Genomic DNA, 16,331 nt, shown 5'->3' with positions numbered 1-16,331 from the left:
TAAAAAAAAAAGTTTTAAGTCTTTAAGCTTGTATTTAAAGCTGCTTTTGGTAAGGATTAAAGGAAACTTACCCAGTACTGTAAAACTTGTTGATCCAAAGGTTCCTAATAGCTGAAAAGCAGTTAACAAGCATTTTCCAAAAGTGATTAGAAAAGGAAGTATGAGAACCCAGTGTTCTTTTTGAAGGTGCCAACCGTGGTTTGAGCAAAAAGATGTCTATTCTCTCGTCTCTCAGAGTTCTAAACCCACTGTCATGTGGTCTCCTCACAAGGAGCAACTGTATGGAGTACTTGTGGCGATGTCAAGTTCTCTCCTCATCCGGAGAGGAATTATGAAGAGCTGGTCTACTTGCCGGTTCTTCATTCCGCTACAGTCAGGTCTTCAGTCCCCCACTCCAAAATACTCTCATGGCTCCAGCAAGCAAGTAACTCTCCTTTTGAAATAGTAGCATTTCCTTTTCTCCTGGGCAGGCCATTCTTAAGCTATTGTCTCCTTTTGCTTGCTTGTTTGCTCTTTTTTAAAAAAAAAAAAGACAACAAATCATTTTTTTTTAAACAGTATTAGAGGAAAGGAAGTGAGGGGAAGCAACATAGCATTTTTATCTCTGCAGCCACCTTCTCATAACAAACCAGAACTATAATTGTTGCAGTCCTGCAAAAATAAAAAATAAAAAAAGTAAACACCGTCACAATGGCACCCACAGAATGATTATTAGGGTAAAGATGGTGTTCAGACCATGTTACCAAAGCTCCACCCTTTTGCTATGTATATCAACATCTTGCCCATTTACAAGGGATGGGGTTTTGATCATGTAGTGATGACTATCAACTTGACTTTTTTTACCTCCCCCATATAGATGGTAGAAAACAGTGGAAACTTGATATGCACTCAGAACTAGTAGCATGCAACTAACTGGTAGAACCAGACTGTTATTCCTATTTTAAATGGATATTTCTAGTGTACTTTTAAGAGTATGCTAGACCTCTTTTTTAAATGCAGATCTAGTACTCTTTTTAAAAAAACTAAACTCATGTTTATACATAGCCTTGTAAGATCTGATAAGGGCCATGGAATATATTATCAGGCATTATGTATGGGAGAGTGCATGTAGAGTCTCTGGGAGTCAGGAGGTATATAAATGGAATAAATTGTTCTTGTTGTTGTTGTTGTAAGCAGATGCCTCTGTGTCTGCTCTATCCTACAGCCCAAGCCAAAATGACCGTGGACAGCAGTTTCCAGTGACTGCATGAGCAACAAAATCATTGGTGAAACATGCCAGATGGTATCCATAACAAAAATTGTGTCTATTGTATCAAGCTATTTCTGCTCCTAATCGACAAGAATACCACCCACCAGGAGACAGCAGCAGCTCCTGAAAGGCTCTCCTTGAAATGGGTGTGATGCCCACTAATCGATAGTAGGTGAGAAATCAAAGGATAGCAGCAGGGGAAAGCTTCCAAACCCTCTTGATTCCAATTCTTCCATAAGGCCCAAACTTCAGGCTTTTGGCGTGATCAGCTCAAATGTTTTCAGAAGTTTGGGCAAAGCTACCACATAACTTCCAACCCCCCAAACCCACTGGCAATGCCATTTTCTCATCCAGACGACTTGTTTTTTATTGAGCAGCAGGACCCTTCCAAAACTTTCCTTCCAGTATTAAATCCAAATGTGTCTTTTCTGTTCAGGGATCAAGTTTTGTATGGAAAAGGATGATTTTGCAAGTTTGCTGCAGCATTTGACTTTGGAGGATGCTTATAGCATGGCAGCTAATCCAACCTAGATAATAAAACAACCTATAAATTACATATTCAGATCTTTTAAGTAAAAGGTTTGATCAGGGAATTGCCCAGAATATAAAGTTTGGTTCTGATTGTCTTGGAGAGGTTCCTGATTCATCTATAGATTCATCCACCCTATGTCAAATTTGGTCTTTCTGGGCAATTCCATCCTTGTTTCCATGCTGCTATGATATATTTCTTAAGCCAGGTTCAGAAATACCAGTTCAAATTGCAGTGGGTTGGTAATGAGGCTGGCCTGGTGCTTACTCAGGACTATGGCTACCACAAGACCTGGTTGGTCATTCCCTTGTTTCTTGCCCTTCCCATCCATTCTGGGAAGGCAACTTAACTGGCTAGCTCCTGTGAGGACCAGTCTACCAGTGCCTGCCTTTTGTTTTAGGGTTTGTTCCATTCTCACTGGTTCCTGTGACTTTCCTTTGCTTTCCTAGATGTTTGCATATATGAATGCCTTCTCATGCTACAAAAATCAAAGCAATAGGTGTTCTTTTGTTCCTAGTTTCTCTATAGGGTTATGGAAACTTTGTAGCAAAGAAGAATTGATACTTCAGCTTCATAGAGACAAAGCATCCATGTTCTTACCTTGCAACTTAAAGATGTTAAAACATAAGGCAAGGGAAGGCAAGGGAAGGGAAACTTTGCAATACTATGGGCAAGAGTAGGAAAGCAAGGGCAGCATGCTTCATCCAGTCTGGGCAGAAACAAAAAGAGTGCCCACTAGGAGACGTAAATATTATATGGAGGGTGAGCTAATAGGGGTGAAGATAGTTCATTAACTTAACAGAGCATTGTTGGATTGACTACAAAAGTATTTAACAAACAAACAAACAAACAAACCAGCAGCTGCCAACCAGCAGCAAACATAGCCACCTGGCAGCCCAGGATGAAATTACTGCCTATGGCAGTGACCAACTATCAGAGGGAAGGGGGCACGTCAGGCACTGCAGCCAATGAGAGTTGGGGCTGCTACTAGAATGTAATGAATTAAGATGGCTTGGATTGGAAAACAAGGGTTTTGAACGCACAGTGTGCATTTGCAATAAGCTGGGAGTAGGAGAAGAATGATGTCACCCATTTCAACCTATTTCAGATCTTAAAGTAACTATTTTGGGGGAAAGAAACGTCAACAGCACAGTTGAAAGAGAGACTGCAAAATTCACATATATCAGAAGATTTCAGGCTATCTCAAAAAATCTCAACAAGTACAAGTAGATTTTAATACATTGCAATTGTCAGTTGATATGCTACTTCTAATCTGTCACATGTAACCTGTATTTGCATAACCGATCTATCTTCCCCTTCCTCCCCTTTTCCCCACTTCATCCTAATTTAAATCCTATACCAGTTTAGCAACTCAATGTACCTGAGGAAGTGAGCTGTAGCTCACAAAAGCTTATGCCTTTTAGTAAAATGTGTTAGCCTGGAAAGACTACAAGACTCCTTCTGATTTTTGGTTACCATAGATTAACGTGGCTCTCCTCCTACAACAATTTACCATATTTGACTGCACACAGAAAGTCTGAAGAATTCATTACAATGGAAAAACTACATAAAACAACAAAATATTTTGTATAATAATAAGGCCCTAGGATAAATAATTTCAAGAAAAGTAGTATATGATCTTCAGCAGGGTCTACCACGAACCTCTGTTTAATATTCTTAATTAAGTTATTAAAAATAATATAGACCCTGAGGGGAAATATAAAATGTTATTTTTATTTCCAAGTAATATAGATCTAACAGAATCTGAATTATAGAATAAGAAGGGGCCATTTAGGCAACTGAGTCCAACGCCCTTCTTAGCACAGCAATCCAAATTAAAGCATGTCAGATAGTTGGTTATAATATTTAAACTCTTATTGAACACTAGACAACTAGTTCCACAGTTGAGTGATATTCCTGGGGTTTTGTTTTGTTTTGTTTTGCAGTCTGTGTAATATCATACAGATTCATTGCTGCTATGGACCACAATACTTAGATATGGTAGTATTCTGACAAATATTTACATATAATTTAATATTTTGGCAATAAAATTAAACTTGGATTTTAGCAAATATACAGTTGAAGACCAATGATGACAATCAGATAGCTCTTAAACAGTGGATTTGTTGTAAGTAATAAATAAAACAATAGTATTAACTATCTTGAGGCAAATACAAATTTACTTTTACAACAACAATTCATTGTTGTGCTTATTGCTAATAAAATTCAGAAATGCTTGATGTTACCTAAGTGTGACCTAAGATCAGAAAGACTGTTTTCTCATCTGGGCAATTTATACTGTTGTCTTGGATATCCCAGTGCAGTTACAAATATATCTATAGAGAAGAAAGAAGATGAAATTGCATGTTGCATTTAAAGTCAGTTATAGAGCTGAGTTTCACTTGACTTAAATTCAGGTGTCCTCCTTCTGTAGTTGCTGTCTTTGGGGATCCGATGCAAGTTAATTAGCAGTTGTGTTTTCACTGTGGTTTGCTGGGATATTTGTAAATAAAACTATTACCAAGTAGAACTCTCCTGTAGAGCTCCCATTATAGTGCTTGCCACATTCAAGGAAGCGGAGAAACTTAATGTTTTTCTTCCATTTCCTTTTAAAGGTGAAGCTTATTCACTTATTGGCTGTGAACAGTTATCCAGAAACAATTAATGGAAAACAGAATGATGATTAAAATTAAGGCTGTACCAAATCATTTTTTGCCAATATTCCTTTTGAAAGTACTATACTGTATACGTGACTTATATGTGATAAGTAATGAGTACAAAATATTAGCAATATTTTATTTATTTATCTATTTAAAATATTGGTATGCTGCATCATATTTTCAAAAACTCAGAGTGGTTTAAACTAATTTAGGCACTTCATAATAAACAGGAATAGTGGTATCATCACCATCATCATCATTACCATTATCCTTTAAAAAAAAAATGTTGACACCATTTTGTTTCAGAAGGGTGTTACTGCCTTTTTCCCCTTGTTTTTAGCCCTTTGAGTCCTCAAATTTATGGACCTTATTTATTTCATACCCTATTATTTAATCTGGCTGTGCCAACTCACAATATTTTGTTTTCATGTGTCTTTGATGTTACCCTATAAAACTGGCTGGCCAATCTTTCAATGGCTTGAGACAGATTTGTATTATTTGGGGGACCAGCCAACAGCTGCGGTGAGTGGAGCAATGGTTATGTCGTGTCAGGCAAGTGACATTATATGTTTTGAGAGAATTCGGTTTTCCATGTGAGTAGGTGTCAGTGCGTGCATACATGCATATATATTTTTGAAATGGTTGGGTTTTTGCCTCTTTGATGTGAAGCCTAAAAGAAGACTGACTTCTTGTTTTTCTTTCTGCCACAAAATAGCAGGAAATCGTGTCTGTCTTTCTTGGTAGTTGGCCATTTAAATTTTACTGTGCAAGGACTTCAGCACCTGCAGGCAGCCAGCAGGCCATGTATTGGTCATACCAAATCTAATGCATAACAGTGTATTGTCATTTAGAAAATAATGGCTGGGAACTGAAGAGTCAGTAAAGGAAAAGGAGGTACTTACTCTAAATAGGAAGAAATACATTAATGCAACTTTTTCCAATCCAATTCCCTCAGATGTGATGTCAGTTTCAGCTCCCGTGATCTAGATTGTCTTTTACTCACCAAAGGGGGAAACACCACTTAGGAGAATCAAGTCCAGATTAAGTCTATGCTTAAGTCACTTTTCCAAAATGGAACAGTATGCTGGGGAATGTGTGGGGGAAAAAAATCCAGTTATTACTAGTGTTATTGTCTCATGTTGAAAACAAGGAGCATGCGTACTTTTTTACGTTTAAAGATTAGAACACTGTACAAAGCCAGTGGTTCCAGTTCAACACTGTTTAAGTTTTTAGAAGTCCAAAAGTCAATAGATGAACTCATAATTGCATAGACAGGTATATTAAACTTTGTATTTAATAATCTGGAAAAAGTTGTTTTATGGATTTGTCATGATATAAATTATGTATTTTGAGTTTGAAGACAACGCATAAAAGATCCTTGGAATGGTTATGTCAACTATTATAAAGGAACTAACCAGTTGGAATACAGCCTGGGAAAGGCCCATTAACAAATGGTGAATAAACTCCTTACTGATATTAGCCATAACTGTACATCAAAACCACTATCAATCACTTGTTGTAATAGTAGATAAAAGTTGTTGTGGATTATAGAAGAGGATGAAAATTATTATTCCAGTTAGGTATAAAATTGATCTCCACACTGATAAAGTATATGAGGTGCAGTTAATCATACATAGGTATGGAATTATGTTTTATATATTAAATTAGGGAGCTTGATTTAATGTCTTCAGGTCATTTTTAACTTTACACAGTGCATCTGGTTTCTCATTCAACTGTGCAAATTGCATTATGCTGTGTGTAAGTTTATCATAATGAATTTTATGTACGAGCTCCTCAGTAAAGTTCTCGCAATATTTTTCTTGGTATCCTTTTCATCACAGGTAACAAAGTGGTCATTTTTTGTCCAATGCTACTTCCTGTTTTCACTCTGCAATAATTATTTGATTCTGGTTATTTTATTAACTATGATTCATTGTTTTTATGCTAAAAAAAAGAGAGGCCACATATTTCTGGTTTAATTTTTTAAATTCACCTGACTCCAAACCTCCCCCTCTAGAAGCATTGTATCTCTGACTAACGTCCTGTCCTATCAATGTTATTTCTGCTATACTTCAGTGGGCTTTATTTCTCTTGTACATATCCATTTTTAAGTGAGCTATAAAATGTATTTTTTATAATATCCCACACTGACCTTGGAGTCTAGAGGTTTGATTTCTTAAAAAGACTTAGTTTTATTTCATTTTCTCTTGGACTTATTATTTTCCTACAGAAATGCTAACATCAAACATCACTCTGTGGTCAATTACAAATGTTCATCTTGCCTGACAGAGGCACCATATCTCTGGGTGGCCACCAAAAACCAAACTGTGACTAAAATTATATATACATATATATGGCTGAGGTTGGAGGTGTGCACGTGATGGGCCGCAGGAGTTGTTAGTTGCACTCTGTTGGTTGTAGTGGGTGATGAAGGACTAAGGGGGATTGGAAGATTTTTGGATTTCCCAAGGCTGGAAACCAGTACTGAAGAGGTTTGTGGCAACCATGGTATGTATGCGTGTATGCATGTATGCGTGTGTGTGTGTGTGTGTGTAATCTGATTTTGGTCTTTGACCAAAAAACTGTAAATAGATCAAATGATATTTCCTTTAAGTTGATATTAAAAGCCCACTTTTTATTCAAATGTTCATCCAGTGTATGAGTTACGTTTATTGAACTAGATAATAAACTGTGATGTAATTAGAGTATTTTCATCTCAGCTGTTCATATACTGTAATGACTTAAACTAGCAAGTTCTTAAGTGAGTGGCAATAACTTCAATCTGTTCATTACATCTGCAAGGAGGATGGGGAGAGTGGCAAAATAAGACTCCATGGAAGTCCTTAAGTATGTATAGGTTTGTTTTTTTCTATATTATTCTTTTTTTCCTTTTCCAATACATTCACCTGAATTTGTGGACTACCATATTAGAACATAACAAGTTTTTATTCCCCAAAGGTTTAATGTTTTAGGTGGAATGGATGTAATACTATCTTATTTTTACTAATCCATAGTAAAGTAATTTACTAATTAAAGTAATTTTACTAATCCATGTTGAAAGTAATTAGTTGGAATGCAAAAGAGATAAGTAACTTGACAAAACCTGATAAACCTTAACACTTCATGATGCAACTTTTCTCTTCCCCCTACCTCCACTACTACAAATTTCATATTGCTTGCTAACTGTCTCAAGACCCAGAAGTCAGAATATGCTTGAAGCTAGATGTGAGTGTCAAGTCAGTCCCCAAGCCTACATAAAACTACAATTATAAGATACACAAAGATAATGTCAAGGACTGTTTTGCATATAATCAAAGCGCATTTTCTTAAGAAGATGATACCATATGTCACCTTTAATGCGGATTAAAATATGAATTATATTTTATTGAGGTTTTTCTCTAATGAATTCAATGCAGTACATATGACATGTCATACTTCTTCTGCCCCCAATTTTATTTTCACAACACAGTGAGGCAGTCAGAGACAATTGTTGTTCATAACTGAGCAAGGATTTGACCCCACTCTCTCCACTTTTAGTCCTCCAAGAAAGTCTTCCCTGTCATGTTCAGAAACTTTCCTCACAGTCCTCCAACCACCTGAGACAGGGCCCTTCACATTTTTGGAATTGCAATTCCCAGAATGTCCACTTCAGGCTGGGAACAGCTGATATAAGGTAGACTGGGCAGTAACCAAAGACAGGACTTTCTTAGTGGTGGCTCCAAGTTTACTGCTTTTTTTAAAAAAAATCTCAGAATTCTAGCTTCCTGTTTTTATTTTGCCTTATACAGTACAGGAAGAGGCAAAGAAGAAAAAAAAGTATCCAAAAAAAAACAAAGGGACCAAATTACATACATACATACATACATATAAAGAATCTCAGTTGCTAAACAAAACATTAACCCTTGATCCCACAGAAAAATAGTGATAGATCTTTCCACGACTTCGAAGCAAAAAGCGAACACATGTCGTGAATCCAGGACTGTAAATACAGAGTGCGCTGCAGTACGTTAGTCTTGGTAAGTCACCCGATAAATTTCAACGCACCTTCCCCCACCCCCTCCTGGCCGTGCTCTCAGCTCTCTTTCGGCTGTCTTCGGCTCGGAGCGCTCACTCGCGCACGCGCTGTCTTTGCCTCGGCGGCGGCAGCACCATGCCTTCCCCTCCTTCACGCCCTCTCGCGCCGCCGCGCATGCACGAACGCCCCTACGCTCTCTTATCCCCGCGAATCCCTTCCTCGGTGACGTGTAGGGGCGCGCGGTGGCAGCACCTCCCCGCGCGCTGCTTAAAAAGAAGAAGAAAAGAGGGAGCGAAACATGAGAGCCCTAGTGAGCTCCAGCTCCCGCCGGCAGCAGCGGAGGAGGCATCACCCCAGGCAGGCTGTCCTCTTAGAACTGCGGCTTCGTTTGTATGGAACGACGAAACGGGACTTGCGGCTGCCGTCTCTACCGTGGCCTCCTTTGCTTCGCGCGCTAGCGCAGAGAATCCTCGGCCCGGGAAAGCCTCCTTTGCTCCGCGCTTGGGCACCTAAGGAGCGCCTGTTAAGCCTGCGGCCGCTCTTGTCAAGTTGCGCAAACGCCCCGCGCCGAGGCTCAGCATCTTCTCTTTGCGCGGCTGGGGCGTGCGCCTATGTGTCTGGTTGCCCACGGAGTTTTGCTCATTACACGTACCTCAGCTGTCGTCCCTCTCACTCGCCTTGGAAGTCGCCCTCTAGTTTAAAAACAAAAACTCCGAGTTTTCCAAGGGAAAGCGTTGCATCACTGGATTGCCTTGGGATTTATCATATCAGCCCGTGCTTGAAGTTTTGCGAAGCGGCATGGTGGGGCTAAAGATGCTTCCGTTGAAGCTGCTCTTGGTAGCCATGGTCCTCTGCTTCTTCGAAGGGGAGACCAAGTTTGGTGAGAGCAGTACCAAGAGGAGAAGGTGCTTGAACGGCAGCACCCCCAGGCGCCTCAAAAAGCGGGATAGGAGGCTGATGCTCCTGGAGCCACCCAACGGAGGGGAGCTGCTGTGCCAGGGATTCTACCCTCGCCTGTCCTGCTGCTCCAGGGCTGAGAGACAAGGTTTGCTCCAGATGGAGAGCAACAAGGTAGGCCGCTGTTGGGGTTGGACTAGGTTGGGTGAGAGAGGGAGGGAGCATGCTAGGGTTCACCTGAACAGAAAATGAGTCTTGGGATCTAGGGTCCTACTGATTTGGGGGAGGGAGGAGAACCAATGGAGAACAGGAGAGGTGGGACTGACAGCCATCACTTAACTGTGCCTGGAAAGGTGTTTCAGGAGATAGAAGAAGGTTAAAAATCATCTTTGCTAGGTCCTGAGTTTTCCTAGACTTGAAGGCCACTGGCTGCAGGAAGTGGTAAACTGGGAAGACTGTTTTAGAGATTGGGTGGGAAGAGGCCAGTGTCTTTCGCTGGATCGATTCTGAAGTATGAAAGAGTCCATGAACTTTGCAATCCACTGATAACTTCATTGTCCCCTGGCAACAATACAGTCTGAAATACATCTTTATTGATGGACTTCCCTGACCATATTCCTTGTAGTTGGATTACAAGGGCATTATTTCTAGATAGCCTGAGGATACTGGCTGAGGATGGTTAGAACTGTTATCCATTACCTCTGGAAGGCTCTAGATTGGTTAAAAACTGTCTGTAGAATGAACTTCACTGAACATAGTGAAATAGTATAGGAACTTCTTGTTCCTTCTGAATGTCTGTGCTTTTGACATTGCTGTATATCCATTTTGCGGGGTTTCTTACCAGATGGTGTTAATTTTAAATGTTTCTTTGTGCTGAATCTAACCACAGCATCCAGGTGCCTTTGTTCCACCTGGGCAAACTATTCAGGTGGGATATGGGGAGTAGTTATTATTGATCTGCAAAATTAGAAGGCGGATGTTCGAGAACTTTAAATACTAAATGCGGAAGAATAATTAGGACAACAGAACAAACCCTGCATACAGGAAACAGCCTATTTCACCCCTGCCCACCCCTAGTCAGATGCCCAGTGGGTTCCAACACATCTGTGGAAGAGAAGGAGGGAAACAACATGTTATGAAGACAGTTGGGTTTGTTTATTTATTTATTTTAAAAGACAGATTTTGAATTTAGGAACCAGCAAAGGAAAGGAAGGGAAAGATCCTTCTGAGAAATTCAGTTATCAAATAGATTCTTCAGGAAAAGATGCAGAAAGGAGTTCTGGGTTAGAAACAGGTACAATCTGGACCAAAGCTGAAAAAGGGATGGTGCAGGTGGGGGCGTCTGCCAAGAAGGCCTGGGGGATTTTCTTGGAATCATTTGGCATACCATGGTAGTGATGGAATTGTAAATTAAGGTGGTGGTGGTGGTAGTGGTTTCTTGTTTATTTTTTCTGAGGCTAGAAAAGTGTGCACAGTTTCTCCACATGTTTGGGCAGGGAACTTCAGATAGCAGATGGTGACTGGGAGAGCAGATGATGCCAGGATGCTGCAAACCTTTTACGATCCATTCAAGTCTTCCAGCAATTAACAGCCTCCTCTGGAGAGAAACTGGGAGGAGAGGATGAGTGGATTCCATGAATTTGTTCCACAGCAAATTGGCATAGGGTCAAATCATATGTGGAATGGTTGATATTAGTTTCATCAAGAGAGAATGTCTAGTACACTGTCTCTTATACTTCATAACCCTCGTTGTATACACATTACATTGACTTGAGAAAAGAGCACTGCTCTCTTACTCTTATTGGAAGCAGTATGAGAAATGACACTCTAGCTATTCTAGAATAAGAAGGATGTCTGCCTAATAATGGGGCTGCAATTCGCTGCCTTCCAGCGGGTGGTTGTTATAAGTTTTTCAGGCTATAGTTTTGATCAGGAGTGGAATGTGCAAAGCTGCATCTAGAGAGTGAAATGGAATGAATAAATGTCATTGAGAATCACTGCACGTGAAATAAACAATCAGGTGTCTTTCTCACTGCCCTCTCTCTTTCCTCCCCTTACTCCAGCATTTAAGTTTAATTAAGAATTCCTGTGTTACAACACTCCAGTTGTCAAGGTCTGAGAGTGGCTTGGAAAACTTGTGCTTCAGTCTTTCTGGCCCAAGCATAATTAAAAAAAAAATACCCAGGCTGAATCGAATTTTTATGCTCAGTTCACGGTAGATTTCACCCCATTCTCATGTAAACAGCTTCTACGAATCAACATATGTGTCTGGGTGGTATCTCTCACTTTGTTTTGTAACAAAAAGCCATATTGCATCATTTAATTTGCTCAAGTCATGCAAATAGGGAAAAAAATCAATAGGACAAAAAGGGGTCGACTTATCCTCCTCCCCACTAAACTGCTGCCCACACACAGAGTCCTGTTGCTTATGGCAAAAGAATAACAACAACACCATTGTGTTTGTTGGTTGGTTCGCTAATGGGTGAAACTGGAGAACATCATTCTCCTTCAGTCCCCAGCTCTGTCCAAATGTTCATGCCTTTCGAGGGAGCATTTGTCCTGTTGCCTCCAACCCCAGATGGGTGAGGGTTGCGTTTGCTGCAGGGTTTCAGCGAATCGAACTCTATTCTTACCAGATGCAACAGGAGCTTGGATGGATATTTTCTCCTCGTGTTTGGCCAGAGGTAGTGTCCGCAAGCTCCTGCGTGGTAATCACATTAACTGCACACTAACTACATTCAGATAATTTTCTAAAGATTCTAACTGAAACCCACAAATGCCCAAGCCAAGCTGGAAAGGAAAATGTCCTTAATCTACCCAGTTAGTAAGATACACAGTTAGCTACTGCAGCAGTAGCATAGCATCTACTATATGAACTCACTGGAAAATTTTGTAGTAAGTTATATTTATGTGATGAATTGAAAGTGAGACTGATTTTAAACAATTCCTGAACTTCTAGTAATAGAATTATCATTAATTTGTGACTGTTATGAAACTTGATCTCTATGTCTTATTTGTTTTCAGCATTTTTCACATTTGTGACATTTTAACAATGCATTTAATTGGAAGACATAGGCTTTATCATGGAGGGGAGAGAGAACACACCAGATAACTGTAATTGTAATAAAAACCTGTTTATTTTTATAAACAGAAAAACAAAAGTACATACTTTACATTTCAGTGACAGTAAGCATGCATACAATGCAATCCTGTTCATACATACTTGGAAGTAGGACTCTAATTTCAATGGGATTTAAGCTTAGTTAGGCACACATAGAATTATGCATTTGGAGCTCAGTAGAACTACCTTCCAGATAAATGCAGTTTTATAATAGATGCATATGGAGTTTGTTTTGCTTTGTTTTTTAAAGTCATTTCTTGTGCATTGGACATATGGGGGATGACTTTTCCTTCAAAATGCATCCAATATATTTAAATATAGCATACCCTGAATAGGTAGTCTGGAAGGAATCCAAAAACTACATTAATATGTTTTGAAGTGACACTGTATTTATATATTCATCCATATACAGAGTAAGTATTCTAAAGAATAGGTGTTTCGGCAGAGTTAAAGTAAGGCAACATGCTCAGCAGATATTTTAATTACAAAGAACCTCCTGAATCAAGATTATATTTGTCAGACTTCTGGCAATTTTATGACCAAAATTATTGATTGCTAAGAGAAACATTGACAGCCTCTTAAATAGCACAGAGCTGAAATAGAGAACATGTTTTAGTGCACAGTCATTAAATGACAATCTCCTCTTTTTTTAATAGTATCATTGACATTTTATCCTTCTGATTTAATTCACTAATCTCATAAGCAAATAATGCATACTAGTATTTTGTGTGTGGTTTAAATTTGCTTGCAGACTGTCAAGCACAATGGTTTTCTCTACCTTAGATGGTTTCACAACTAAGGCTGTTGTGGAATGAATGAAAAGTAATTGTTTTCAAGTGTGCCCTTTTAAAATCATTTGTTTTCTCTAATTCTTTCTTAAACAAAAGCTATTGTTGAACACATCCAGCTAAACAAATAACTCATCTTGGGATCCGTTTAACAGCTGCCTTGGTACAATGATCTATTTATTATTGTCCTAAAAATGAAACTGAACTCCTTAATGACATAATCTAGCACTATAGTCCCAATGAAGTTTATGTTCAAACTAGCAGATGAATAATCTTGCAGTTAAAAGAAATGAGTTTCAAGTTTCAAATACTGATTAAAGTTAACACCTGAACCAAATGATATGAACCCTTCCCTTCCCCAGTCTTAAATACCACTTCCCCACTTGTACCCAGCTTTCATATGCAGAAATTATGTCGGTCTGTGTTTATTTCTTTTTTGCTATTAACCTATTGCCAGGCCAAATCTTTCAATAACTGCCACCTCTTTATCTGTCTTTGTGTAAAGGTTAAAGGATAAATTAAAATATGTTATAAATTAGTCAGCAGTAGAATAATAATTAGTATGGATGTTGCATAAATGTAAATCAGTATGATTTCAAGGTTTTACATATTGGTTTTGAAAACAGCAAAACAATTAGGACAAATCTTTAGCTTCAAGACATGCTTGTTATTAAAAATGTATTTGAATTTATTGGTGCATTTGGATCAATTAATCCATTTATTCACATCCAGTACAAATATATTGCCAGTTAGTGAAACCAAGAACTGAACATAATCTGTATGAACAAACATTTCCCAAAGCTCAGGTTCAGTAACTGTCATCTTCAGCTTAAAATATCTCAAGTAACAGATCCATATTGTGAGAATAGAGAATAAGCTTTTGTGTGCAAAATTCCCAGGTTCAATTCCTGGTATTTAGAGTAAAGGGGATCTAGTAAGGTGTGTTTGAAAAGATACTAGAAAACCTCTTTCGGCTACACTAGATAATAGTGAATTTGATGGATAGTCTGATATCCAGGAAGGTAGCCATATAAATACCTGAGCTCACATAGAGTAATTCTGTAATGTGACAGCAGTGTCCATTATACATATTGTACCTAGATTAAGGGCATGGGATCTTCATGTTGAAATGTTTCCATATTTCAGGAAGTCTTATCTGGCATACATTTTATTTCCATTTCTCAAGCCATTTAGAACCATGCGTAGCCTGTATGCTCTGTTCCATTTGTTGGCCATCCAGCAGGACACAAGATGGAAAGTTATGTGGCATTTCTAATAATGCAGTTTTCTTGAGGGTAGAGAGTCTGCCCCAACCAGGAATGCTTCCCTGTGTGTATTCTTAAGGTGTTTTCTCATGACTAGCCCAATTATATAGGCAAACAAGGCAAATCTAGGATGCCAAAATTCCAAAAATACCTGCTTCAGATGTTTGGATAAGAACATAAGAAGAGCTGGATCAGACCAAACACCTATGTAGTCCACTTTATGCCTTTGGGAAACCTGTAAGGAAACACAAAAGTAACAATAGTATTTTCCCACTTCTTTGCCCCAAAGTTGGTGTCAAAAAGCATACTGCTTCTGGTATTACAGGTAAAATAGAGTTGTCATCACCAGTAGCTACTGAATTTCCTGAATCCTCTTAAAATTATCAAAGTTGATAGGCATCATTACATTCTGTATGAACAAATACCATAATTTCCAGATAGGTGAAACAATCAAAACAATTCTAAAAGTTATGTGCCATGTTAAAAAAAAAAAAAGCTTCCTTTTACCTATCCTGAATCTTTTACTATTCAACATCTTTTGATGATGACCCTGAATTATAACTTTCTGAGAGAAGGGGAAAAACTTATCTCTATTCACTTTCACTAATTAGATGTAATTGTATAAATATATTATGTGTCCTATTTGCTTACATTTTTTTCGAAGCTAGAAAGCTACCTAACAATATAACTTCGGTGTAGGGGAGTCCCACAGTAATTTTGGTTGCCCTCTTCCTGAATCATTTCCAGCTTTACAAGATGTAATTTCAGTGAACGTATAATGAAAGTTTTAATAACTTTTCCTTTTATTCACCTGGTATGTAAATCTGTTTTGTGCAACTTTTTTTTTTTCCTCTTGATTGTGGACATCAGTTTTTATTTTCTGATAAAATAATGAAATTTGACTATTTTTCTGAAATAAGTGATGAAATTCTGATCATATATATATATTTGAAGTAGATGCCAATGGTATAAATGAAATGTACTTCCAACTATAAAGCAGGTCTAAAATGATAGGGCTGTGCCTACTCTAGAACTTACAAAATAGGTGATTCTTGAGGAACATTAAGAAAAAAACACATTGACAAGAACAATTTGACAAGAGTAATCAATTCCAGAGCGTGATGGTTTCACATTGGAGGTTTTCAAGCCAAGACCGGACAACAAATTATTTTTGATATCCTGCATGGAGCAGAAGGTTAGAACAAATGGACTAAACATTCCTTGCAATTTCAAGACAGGAATACAATTATAAGGAAATAATTATGTACCTTTGAAGTAGAATCTCTTTCTAAGTAAGCCAACAAAACTATCCCCAAGTGCTCTCTTCCAGTACACACCTATTCTGAGGGCAGTAAACCAAACTGGAAGGCAACTGGGACATTGCATCATGACAGGTCCAATCAGAACATATCATCAAGAATACTCTGTGTTACTGAGGAAGACAAAAACTCCATATTTATCTATGTTGGCATCACTTCCATGTTTATTCTTCATTTGTGTAGCAACTTTTTCTGACTATTCTGACAATGGGGATTTGGCAAACTCTTGTTAGGACACTCTTTATAAGACACTTTATAAGACACTTTAAAGGTAAACCTCCTCACACCTGCTAGAAATTGGATTCCACTATTAATGCTGTACAGTATTGCCACCTCTATAATCAGACATTATAATGTCTCCTCAAAAGAGAGAGTGTATCATCTTCCTTAAAGTAGAAATACCTTGATCACTCCTAAAATAAACCAGCTTGGGTCTAAACTATGTCAAAAACTAAGACCGGTAGGTAACATTAATTTTTATGCAAGAT

General features: G+C 38.4%; 1 protein-coding gene and 1 long non-coding RNA gene across 3 annotated transcripts in view; one reads left to right on the top strand and one right to left on the bottom strand.

Moving 5' to 3' along the window:
* The first annotated feature begins 8,777 nt into the window (after nt 1-8,777).
* Nucleotides 8,778-16,331, top strand: part of HHIP (hedgehog interacting protein) — an 84,652-nt gene continuing 77,098 nt past the window's right edge. The window contains exon 1 of the mRNA XM_007428632.4: nt 8,778-9,524. Within this exon, the coding sequence (XP_007428694.1) occupies nt 9,252-9,524 (273 nt within the window). The 5' untranslated portion in view covers nt 8,778-9,251. The remainder of the gene's footprint in view (nt 9,525-16,331) is intronic.
* The window catches only part of LOC148216857 (uncharacterized), a 56,731-nt gene continuing 52,893 nt past the window's right edge, over nt 12,494-16,331 (bottom strand). For both annotated transcript variants that reach the window (XR_015794537.1, XR_015794536.1), the window contains one exon: nt 12,494-15,956. This is a non-coding gene — a long non-coding RNA (uncharacterized LOC148216857). The remainder of the gene's footprint in view (nt 15,957-16,331) is intronic.

Source organism: Python bivittatus, unplaced genomic scaffold, assembly GCF_059951505.1.
Source record: "Python bivittatus isolate LINGU-HERP-01145 unplaced genomic scaffold, Pbiv_v1 ctg000070_np1212, whole genome shotgun sequence".
Classification (NCBI taxonomy): Eukaryota; Metazoa; Chordata; class Lepidosauria; order Squamata; family Pythonidae; genus Python; species Python bivittatus.
Note: the sequence above shows the minus strand (reverse complement) of the source record. Positions and strands in the feature narration are given on the sequence as shown.